Here is a 12,025-nt window from a genome sequence, read left to right on the forward strand (position 1 = left end):
AAGTAAAAATACATAAAGTGCATTTTTCCCTTGACATTTGGTAATGGTAAGTAGCTAGGACTTAATTACTAGTGCAGTGGCAAATGATTGAGGTAACTGTTTTTCTGTCTTTAGTAAGAATTGTTAAGTTTCATCATTATGTGTGATGTTTGTTCTAGGGTTTTGGTAGATACCTTTTATCAGGTTAAAAATGTTCCCTTCTATATCCAATTAAGTTGTTTGTTTCTAAATCAAGAATTGATTTTATTAAATGCTTTTCTTGCATCTTTTGAGATGGTCATATGGCTATTTCCTTTAATCTGTTAATATGGTAGCTTACATTTATAAGGTTTTATTTCATTTTTAATGTTGAACCATCCTTGTCTTAGTGGGATCAGCCCTACTTGGTTTTGATCTTTATTTCTCCAGTTGCTGTTGGATTCCCTTTGCCAATACTTTATTGTGTCTATATTCTCAAGTGAAGTTGGTCAGTGATCTGTTTGTACTCTTTTTTTTGTTATCATGATTATACTAGCTTCAGAAAATGATTTTAGTCTCTGGAATAGCTTGTATAATATAGGAATTACTTATTCTTGAAAGGTTGGTAAAAGTCATCTGTAAAACTGATTCTGGTGCATTGAAATGAGGATGGATGATTTTTGACTATCATTTAAATTTCTTTAATAGTTGTTAAATTATTCTGGTGTTCTACAAAACCCTGGATAGAATAAACATTTTAATATAAATACAAATTACTGTAATTGACCCTGGAAAAGGTAGAAAAACTAAATGGACTAGCAACTGTGGAAGACTTAAAGACATTTGTCACAGGGCTACCTCTAAAAAAATGTAACAAATGCACATTTTTCACAGTTGCTTCAACCATGAAGCAACAGTTAATCCTGCATTATATAAACTGTTCCAGAAAGAAAGTTTCCTTAATAACTTTGTAGGAAGAAAGCATAACACTGACACAGACCTAATAAAGATAGTAGGTCAGTGTCATGTATAAATATTTATACATATATCCTATATAAAATATTAGCAAGTAGTATCCAGAGGAATGTTAAAAGAATACTACTGTGCTCCAAGTAAATGAAGTTCATTTCAAGAATGTGAAGATGATTCAATCTTTGGAAACCTATTCACAGAATTCATATTAATAATGCTAAGAGAATAACACTGTGGTTATCTCAATAGTTATAAATATAAAACTTTTGCAAAATTCAATGTTTGACAAAGTTTAATATTCATTTCTGATTGAAATTCTTTATAAAAATAAGGAAAGAAGGAAACTTCTAAGCATAAAAAGTGTACATACCAAATCAACAGCTGTTATCTTTTCTGTTACCTTTTCTGTTATCTTCTCTGTTCTAACCTTTCTGTTACCACTATTATTTAACAATGTCCTGGAACTTTTCTGGTCTAAAAGTAACCTCAGTAACTATGATAGGGGAGGCTAAATAAAATAGGACCAATACAATAGTACTATGCATTTATTTATTATTTGTTCACTGTTGAGTGATCAAATACAGGAATCAAAAGAGCCTTTCTGGGCTTCCCTGGTGGTGCAGTGGTTGAGAGTCCGCCTGCCAATACAGGGGACATGGGTTCGTGCCCCGGTCCGGGAAGGTCCCACATGCCGCAGAGCGGCTGGGCCCGTGAGCCATGGCCGGTGAGCCTGCGCGTCCGGAGCCTGTGCGCCGCAACAGGAGAGGCCACAACAGTGAGAGGCCCCGCGTACCGCAAAAAAAAAAAAAAAAAAAAAAAGCCTTTCTAGGATATTTATATAAATGTAAATAATATAGAGAAATCTGGAATTATGTCCACCAAAATACTTGTAATGACCTAACTCTGTGAGGTGAGGTTTCAGATAAATTTTACTTTCTTTGTACTTTTCTGTATTTTAATTTCCTACAAGATGTGTATTTTTATTACTTTAACTCTTAAAAAGCTGTTGCTAATAATAAACAGTTTTTTAATCAATAAAAGGCATAAGTAACTAGAAGCTAGAAAGGTGATCAAAAACAATTAGGGGCATCTCACAGGGTGATGTAGAGAAATCATCTTGGAGGTATTATCCAATCATGCATGGTTACCTCGCCCCCCAGAAGTCTTCAGTTAAGAATCACTTCAGTTGTGAGTCACTGTTAACAGATTATAGTGTTAGCTGTCATTATAATATATTTTGGACTTTTAATATATCAAGCATCGTATTAAGTCTTCTATGTGCATTAGTAACATTTATCTTTGCAACACTAACTTGTCATTATTTTTATCCATATTTTATAAATGAGAAAATGGAGGTGAAGGTCCCAGAACTAATACCTGATAGCATCCTTGATTTTCTTTTAGCCTGTTCTTAACCATTTAACCATACTTCCTCATCTTCTGAAGAAGTCTGTTATATTCCTCAAATGTTTAGGGGAAGAAAAAAGTTGAGAACTATTGGTCTAAAGTCTGTGTCTATTCAAATATAGAAAAAAATTATAGTATCAGATAAAGTACTTTTTATTTCAAAAGACTGAAACATATTTTGTAACAGCAGAATGATTAAAATAATGGATATACACCAAAGAATTATGGTTTGTTCAATTTGGCAGTTGTACAAAAGGAAATAGAAATATATAATTGTGTACTTTGACATTCTTTAAATCAGATTTTGACAAAATTTTTTAAATAAAGAATGAGCAAAAATTATAGAATGAAGCAATGTGATATAATAGAATTGCTTGGCATTTAGGACTATATAAAAGAACATATTTTAAAATAAACATTCACTGGGAATTCCTTGGTGGTCCAGTGGTTAGGGCTCCAAGCTTTCACTGCCGAGGGCCCAGGTTCAGTCTCTGGTTGGGGAACTAAGAATCCCACAAGCCGTGTGGCACAGCCAAAAAATAAAAAGAATAGAAAAAAAAAAACCATTTGCTAAAAATGTATGTCTAGAAAAGTTCAGTGTGTACTAGAAGATGAAGATATTCATGGTAAGTATTCACAGAGACACAAATTCTACATTAATCTCTCAGAACACAATAAAAAAAACAAGTAAAAGCAGAATTATATTTTTTAGCTATTAGACATCAATTGAAAATGTGCCATTTGAGATACAGATCAGTATGTGTCGTAGTACAAAATGATTAACAACCAAACTGAAACAAAGTCATTGAGTGTCCAGAAAGTGTGCCACCAGGTTGTGTTGTTTATAGTGTGTAAGTTTAGTTCTGAAAAAATCTTGGAGAACAGCACTTAACGGTGGTTTCTTAGGGATCCCTGTCTTCTTTTCATAGACACATCCATTAAAAACCAGCTTTTCTTGTTGACTCAGAGTCTCCATTTTGCCTTGATAACGTTAGTGAATATGAAGACTCTGGTTTTACTCCTAGAATAACAAGTTGTTAACTTGACAGAGATGCCAGTGTTCTGCACTTCCGTACCTGTGTGAGGTACCTCTGATTGGTGATGGAAGTTTCCGGACCAGCCCAATTCCTGTCTTTCTCAAGATGCAGCTCCCTGCGGTCCTTAGTCTTCTACCAGAGTTGGCCCCTTAAATGAAACTACTTCGCCATCCCTGCTGTATGCCAGAATCATCAGTGTGCTGTTTCCCATCGTGACAGAGCCTGGAGAACAGAAAGCCTCTACAGGAATGGTTATCTCTGTAACACAGACATCTTGCTTTAGGAAATGTCAGTGGGGTTTTTTTTTTTGGAGCACAACAACATAAAACAAGAAGAAAAACCATGAGACTGTAAAACAAGGGCATGTTCTTTTAATTACAAACAGTTTTTTTCTGGGAGAAATAAAGCAAGAGAAGGCTATCGTAGTTTCAAACAATCAAATAATTATACTTCAAACAAGTATCTCATTGATCTATTTCATTGTTCAGCAGGCAGTAAAGGGTGTTCTGTAATCATTTCTGTGCATAAGATAACTATTCTCAAAGATGTTATCATGATGTTATAATACTTTTAAGTCATGTTGGACCTCTGCTCTCTGTAGCAACAAATAGTTTAATGGAGTATGTGCCTCATCAAAACGTCACCAGCAAAGTATGTTTTTTTAAGGTGATTATATCTGATGGCACATGAAAGATCGCAGACTTGGTTATTACTGATTGTTTCATGAATTATCACCAGTTACTTGGATGCTTTGGCTCTAGAGCTTAAAACTGCTACCGAGGGGCTTCCCTGGTGGCGCAGTGGTTGAGAGTCCGCCTGCCGATGCAGGGGACACGGGTTTGTGCCCCGGTCTGGGAGGATCCCACATGCCGCGGAGCGGCTGGGCCCGTGAGCCATGGCCGCTGAGCCTGCGCGTCCGGAGCCTGTGCTCTGCAACGGGAGAGGCCACAACAGTGAGAGGCCCGCGTAATGCAAAAAAAAAAAAACAAAAAAAAAAACTGCTACCGAATTCTCCCACTGAAAAAAGAAAGAAAAGAAATTAGCTTTTTGGAGAATATAATATTGTTTCAATGTGGCATTAAGTACGAAAACAAAAATTACCCGTCAAGTCTTTTGAAGACTTCCTTAAAACTGATTAAGCAACAAAACAAATACTGACAAGAGTATTCATGATCTCTATGGCTTTTTGGCCAGTTTCTCTTGAGATTTCCATTAGATCACATTCACAAAAGAAACTTAGTGTGAGATGTGTCTACTAAATCAGAGTATCACGCCCTAGGGCATGTGGATACCACCATGGGAGACACCATGAGGAGGGACTCATTGTTTATAAACAGTTTTATTAAAACAGCACTTAAAACCATTCTCTTTTGTTTATGACTACATAGCATGCCCAAACTGAACTTAAATCCATTAATTTAAGTGTGCGTGGTGACTCTCGGCCCCAAGATCTACTTCAGATCATGCAATAGGCAGTGAGTTGTCTTGCAAAGCAAGTTTTAATTATTAGCTGGAGCTTTGGCCCCAAACCCTAATACTAGGAAAGACTTTGACAGAGAAACTTTTCCCCACCAATGCTCAAACCCAGGCTTGGGACTTGGCCAGTCCAGTGAGTCTATAATAAAATGAAGACCAAGAGAGGGAGTTTTTCCCCCTTTGCCTAGTAGCAGGCTGACCAGTACCACCCATCCCAGGGCTTCTCATATCTGGGTCCGGCTGCTGAATGAGTAAGAAAGCAAAAGAGAGAGAGAGAGAGAGAGAGAGAGAGAGAGAGAGAGAGAGAGAGAGAGAGAGCTTTTCCACTCCATCTAAAATAGGAGGAAAATGATGCCCATGTGTGCTTGTGCTTTTGCCAGATATGGAAGTAATCTTTTAGGAGCACTTAAGTGCTAGAAAAATCCATCACAGCAAGCCAGTTAATCAGCTTGTAACTGTGGAGGAGGGAGTGGGATTCGGGATGTGGTGGAGGAGTGATGGGTGGTAAAAGAGCCTTTAACGCTTAACTCTGTGTGGCCTCATAGTTTGAATTGTTTATAATCAGAGTGTATTCGTGTGTTACTTACATCATGAGAGGGTAGGCGTGGAGAATCAGGTTCCCCAGTAATGCAGAGGAGAGTTCTTACGGTAGAAATAACGGGCTAGCACTGACACAGTTGTGTAAGGTCTAGTCACAGAACGCTGCAAACACACGTGGGGCAGGAGAGCTCAGTGGGTGAGAGCTTGTAGGTGCCTGGCATTCCATCATAAAGACTTCTGCCTTATTCACAGGCAGTGAGGGGCCACGTAAAGGTGAAATACTTTAGTAATAAAGCACAGCAACAGCATTCAAAGAAACTTCGAAAAGGTCGTCCCTACCTCTGTCACTCTAACCGTTTTTGTTCTTCTAGTCCTTACTCAACACTTTTTTTTTTAACCCAGTTGTAATCACAGTCTATATATAATTTTCTGTCCCACTGTTTTCCTAATCATTTCCTCTGTTACTGTGGAAGATTTTAAACAAGGGAGTGATGATGTGATCAGCTTTGTCTGTTAGGAAGGTAACCCTGGCAATAGTACAGAAGACTGAATTGACGGGAGGAGAATCAAAATGGGGTTCAAGAGATGTCTAGGGAGTCCTGCCCTGATGAACCATGAGAAGAGGGTTCTAGCCCAAATATCAAGTCCCCTCCTGAGCCACACTGTGACTGAGAGCAGGCCTTTCCCTCAGCCAGACAGACGGGCTGCCTCTTCTCTTGGAGGGCACTCCCCCCGCCACGCTGTCGGCATTTCACATTTCGCATTTCGCACGAGTCTCTGAGACCTGGTTTCCTCTGAAGCAGGCTGAGCTCTGCAGTGTCCCTGATGAGCAGCTTTGTTGGCAGCTCCACGTGGCTCACAGGGAATGTTGTTAGTGCTGCACTTCCTCTCGGTGCTTCACCAGCTATCTCAGTGGGCGGGAGCGTGTGTGTGATGATGGACATTCTGAAAACATTTTCTTGAACAAAACATTATAGTTATGGTAATACACGTCCATTTAAAGCTTGCTACATAAATTACCTTCAGAAGGGTCTAACAGGAAGGGGCACTGCACTGCTCAGAGACAGGGCACATCCTGCTACTGCCCCCCACCCCCATCTCCGTGATTGTATTTGGGGCAAGTCATGCACTCGCTCTGGTGCCTAGTTTCCTCATCTTAAAACCTGTAGGAATTTTCAGCCTTTGAAACGCATGTGCTACCATTTCAGCAGTGTTTTTTCACTGAGGATAAAAAAATAATTTTGATCTTTGGTAGTTGGTAGAATAATGTACTGTAAGTTACGTTTTATCAGTAATAGCATAGGGGCTGTCATTAAATATGGTCAGGGAAGCCTGTGAATTGGTTACCACTGTAAACGGCCTTCATTAAAATCTTTAACTTGATTCCAAGATTGCTTTGATGGGTATTTGAAAGGCGTCGTGATCTGGTTTCACTTTTATTCAGCAGACTGGTAGAACTGCAGTCAGACCAGGCGGATGGCAGGGTGGCAGCCTGAGAGACGTTTGGGGACTGCCTCTTCCTCCTTCCCCTCTCTCCTCCTTGAAGAGGGACAACCCTTATGTGTTAGTATAGTAGATGCCACTGTGACAGATTTTAGATGGCAGTTAATCTTGTTATCTTTAGAGACTTAAGAACTGTTTGAAATATTACTTTTGTAAAATCTCACTTTAAATGTTAGCTTCCTTTTTTATTTAAAAATGAAAACCTCAAAGATGTTCAGGTCATGGAAAATTCCTGTTACTCTGCTAACTCATTTAGAAAAGACTTTATTAAATTGACTTCTCTATAATTTATTTGAAACATAGGTACATATTATGCGGTTTCCAAGAAAGGGCATCAGGTGGTCCCTTCCCTGTAATTAACTTGCTGCTTAGTGTTAAATTATATTTGAAGATACATTTTCCCTTGAAGTTGCAGGACATTTTATGTAACTGAAAGAGTTAGAAGGAAGCACAGCATTTTAACTTTCTGCCAGCTGTTCCGCAGTAGTGAAAGCAGACTGATAACAGGGCCAAGAAAAGCCTTAGCTCTGCCTGGAGAAAAGCACTGCCATATTTGGCCTTCATGAAGTTGCATATTGCTTTGCATATATACACATAAAGTTTCTTTGGTGACTTCCTGTGTTTGATTTTAATTTTTGAGTAAATGTGGTTTTTTTAAAGGTGGATTTATGTTATATTGGCATATTGTCTATTTAAAAGAAACCACTACTGTCTACTGAAAAAAAACACTATTTTGTTTCCACAGAAACCTGCTAATATTTTAGTTATGGGTGAAGGTCCTGAGCGAGGAAGAGTAAAAATTGGTATGTTATATCTTTGATAAGTCACAGTGTAGCACTCTTTTAAAACTTTTGCAGGCAGCTTTATCACTTCTAATTTTTGCTGTAATAATATGCATTTATTCATATAGTTCCATGTGATCGAAGCCATTTCTAAAGAGTATACATTAAAAGTGAAAAATGTTTCACACTCTTGAAAGGTGTCAGACAATCTTTAGAGACTGAAGTGTTCTAATTATAAAATAAGCCATGCAAGTTTCTTAGAAATTTTGCTTTCATTAAAAATAGCCTATAGAGGTGAGTGGCTTCTATCCATGTTAGAAGCCAGCCTCACCTTTAGTCACAAGGGCATACAGTGTACTAGTAATTATACCATCGGTTCTGTTTACCTGAGCCACATTAGGTCAGAACATATGCCTCTGTTAGCCTCATCTAGATTAGGAATTACAAACTAAGGATACCACTGAGGCTGAGTAGGTTCTAATGAGCCTTTGCCTGAAGGGAAAAAATTAACAAGCGTTCTCTACCTCGGCATGTTTTCTAATAGCTCTGTTTTCTTATATATCAATGCAAAATTTTACCCATTCCTGGTCTGATAACCTATAAGGATAGAACTAGATTTATTTTTCCTAACTGGTTATTTTTTCATTGTCATTTCCGAGTTGTGTTTGTCACATTTATTCAGTTTGTTTTGTGTGTGGATAGAAGAAATGTAGTAACTAAATTATATTAATTTAAAAGCAGCAAGCAGGCTTATGGGAGTATATAACAAAGTAAATAGGAATTTCTGATTGTAAGATTTAATATGAAGTAGAATTATCAGCTGATTTGTACCACTTCACCAACAAAGAAAAACCCAGGTATTCTTAACCCTTCTTCCCTACCCTCCCCTATAAATTCCCCAAATCTCATTTTCTACTTCTAATTAGACTCTTGAAATACTCTTGATATAAATTTTGCAAGTGTTTTAGTAGTGCGAACATTTGACGCACCTCGAAATGCTCCTAGTCATTGACTTGCTTTGAGAACCAGGCCCTGTCAGTGCTTACCATAGTATCAAACGCCTGTTAAGTCCTTACATGTGCTTTTAAAGGATTTCATCCAATCCACCTTGGTGGTATCAAAGTCAAATGTAAGTTCAAAGCATGCAAAATCTAAAAGACCCAGCCAAACAGTATTTACAGATGTGTTCTTTACTGTAAGATTTAGGGGAATTTTATATGTTAAAAGTAATCTAGTTTGGAATTATACTTCTGTGTAACATGTATGATGTTGGCAGGTTTGGGGGCCACTAACGGCTTAAAGTATTCACATTTAAGAAGAAATATTAGTTCTTCTGTAAAACCCAGTATTTAGTAATCCGACTCATGGTTTTAATTCTTTGCCAAATTTCTGTGGGTTTTTTTTAACCTCTGTAATTAAGTAGATTAGATAGGGGCCTACTTCATTAAAAATATATATTAGGAGAGCAGAATTAAACAAATGGTGGATGAATCTTGAAATTTTCGAATAGGTGGTATGAATAGTGATTGTTCATTCAGCGTGTGTTTGGCAAAAGCAATGTGCAATGACACTGTACTTGATGCTAAAAGGGGGAGAGAGATGAAAAAGAGACAGTTTTTGCCTATGAGAAGGTGGCAGTTTATTCGGAAAAATGTCCATGCCCGAATTACCACGCTATATATTAAACCGTGTGAAATGCCGTGAACTGTATCTCATTACAGCTCCAGCTCCGAGATACAAGTTTAGGACATTTGTCAAATCACTTAATTTCTTCTAACCTCAGTTTCCTCATTTGAAAAAGGAGGTGATTGAATTATATGATCTTTAAAGTCTTTTCCAGCTTAAAGAACAAGCATGATTCTTTAAAGAAAAAACTCCACCCAAATAAATGGGGGGAAATAGTGGTATTATGATACTGTACGGTCCGCTTCTGATTATACTGGTGAACATGCTTATTGGTGCAAATAATGGAAAGCCTCACCCTAACCGATCCAGTTTCTTGGTGCTTGTGACCAATGAAAAGAATGGGATTGCAGCTTCACAGCCCCGTCCCAATGGTGGTAAGGCAGATGGAAAGAAGCTGCCCGGAGGGTAGGGTCACCCTTGACCTCTGGCAGCAGAGTGTGCCTGTAACCCAGTGGAGGAGCGAGTGACAACAGTTGGCAATGAATGAAGATCTCAAACTTGTTTTATATTTAGACTTCTGAAAGGGGTGAGATGTTGTGTTGGTTTTGTTAGTTTTCTCCCCCCGGAATTCACATTTTTCATATCTTAATAGTAAAATTAGAGTAATCAATGAAATTTGTAAAAATCTGTGTCCTTAGCATTGCTGTTATTTCTTTACAGCTGATATGGGCTTTGCCCGATTATTTAATTCACCTTTGAAGCCTTTAGCAGATTTGGATCCAGTAGTCGTAACATTCTGGTACCGAGCCCCAGAATTACTTCTTGGAGCAAGACATTATACCAAAGCTATTGGTGAGTAGAACTAATTAAAATTCCATGACTTTTTAAAAGTGGCTTTGTTGTTGTAAACTATACATCTTTCTGTATATTTTTAAATCAAGTAATATAGAAAATTATAAAAGTAAGAGCAAAAGCTAACATAAAATTCTACTCTCTAGAAATACCATCATTAGCATTAGGGGTGTACCATTCCAGACATCCCTTTCTGATAGATAAATAGATGCTAAAAAAGTTTTTAAATATATGGGACTGTACTATGAATTCTAAGTAAAAAGTATTTTAATTTTACTTGAAAAGAGAAATAAATACAGTAAAATTTCTTAATCGTTGAACTTCAGACAAATGTTTCTTTCACCAAAAGAAATACTAGCTTCTAAAACATCCCCTTAAAATTAAGGAGAAAAGATTATGAAAATAAGTAGGCGTTTAGAACATCTTAGTTCACTTTTCAATTTTTGATAGTATTGATTATCTCCCTATTTTGAAGAATTAGGAAATTAGTGCTCTTCTACTTCTTCCCCCACCAACCTCTCACTTTATAGTACCATTGTCATCATTATTATTATTACCACTTTGTTGATGTTTACAGCATTTATTTTCTGTTTGCAAACCATAATGCCCACTGTTGTTTATACTTAGGCTACATATTGTAATGGATTTGATGTTCAGCTACCACAATCCTTTTATCACAACTTTTCCATTAATGACATCTTTATTCTGCTTCATTTTATTTGGTAGAATGTTATCATCATGTAGTTTTTTCTTATGTGTTTTGCCTTTCTTTTTTCCTTTTTTGTGTGCCTTTATTGCTTACTTAACTTGTTCTGTGTTCTCCAGGATGGTGTTAAACCCATTTTTATTTTTTTTTGGATAACTCCACCCACAAGTCTTCTGTATTTTGCTCTATTCTGGATTGGTTTTCATCCCAGTTTTTCCTTTTTTTATTCCTCTGGGTGGGATCTGTTTCTTTCTGGATTTCATTAGTTCATCCCTTACTTTGCTACAGCATATTCTTAAGTAACCTATCTTAGAGGTAAATTTTCTAGTTCTTGGATTTCTGAAAAAAATGCCTTCATGATACTTTCCAGTTTGGTAGGGATTAAAATTATAGGTACAAAATAATTTTCCCTCAGAATTTGGTGATGCTCATCCATTGTCTTCTAGCATCAGTGTTACTAATGGAAAGTCTCACATTGATCTTGTTCTCATTCAGTGGTGAATTACCTGGGGCTTTGTCCTTTCTGAAAACAAATAGGACTTCTCACCCTTGTATTTCACAGTGGTGTGCTGGCCACTTGGTAGGCACATTCAGTTTGAAGTTTATGTCCCATGTATGTGGGAAATCCTCTTGAGCTAGTCTTGATTGGCTCCTCTGTGTTTTTATTTCTCTTTCCTAAACTGAGTATAGGCAGATGTTGGATTTCTTGGATTGATCCTTTATACCACTTTTCTTCTCATGCTTTTCTGCCTTTGTCTTTTTTATTTCTGAGAACCCCTTCTTATTCTCTGGTTATTTTTTTTAACATATTGTATTGCTTTATGAAAAAAAAAGCTTCTTAAATACACTGTGAGGACAGTGATAAAGATACTTTTGAATTGTTTGTAATTTGCTATATTTCTGGAATAAATTATCTGTGTTTTCTTTGTAGTCGCTTTTTTTTACTGATATGTCTTGTTCTCTCCCTTTCATGTGGCTGGTGTTCTTGAACTGTTTGTTGACCCTTGATGTCTCTTTGCATTTGAGAATCAGGTTACAAAAAGCTGCTTGGGAACTTAGTGTACATGGATCAGAGGGCTCATAGATAGGCAGGCTTTACTTCAGGGTGATCCAGCAGAGAACTACCATTAACTGGGGAATCCTAAATGCCAGTATGCACAAGTCTT

At 37.3% G+C, this 12,025-nt stretch overlaps 1 protein-coding gene across 7 annotated transcripts in view; it reads left to right on the plus strand.

The window, feature by feature from the left end:
• The window catches only part of CDK8 (cyclin dependent kinase 8), a 115,724-nt gene that overhangs the window by 71,871 nt on the left and 31,828 nt on the right, over nt 1–12,025 (plus strand). For 6 of the 7 annotated variants that reach the window (XM_032611458.1, XM_032611457.1, XM_032611452.1 and 3 more), the window contains exons 5-6: nt 7,639–7,696; nt 10,022–10,153. In XM_032611458.1, the coding sequence (XP_032467349.1) occupies nt 7,639–7,696; nt 10,022–10,153 (190 nt within the window). The remainder of the gene's footprint in view (nt 1–7,638; nt 7,697–10,021; nt 10,154–12,025) is intronic. The other variant, XM_032611459.1, reaches the window with a different exon arrangement.

This window comes from Phocoena sinus, chromosome 18, assembly GCF_008692025.1.
Source record: "Phocoena sinus isolate mPhoSin1 chromosome 18, mPhoSin1.pri, whole genome shotgun sequence".
NCBI lineage: Eukaryota > Metazoa > Chordata > Mammalia > Artiodactyla > Phocoenidae > Phocoena > Phocoena sinus.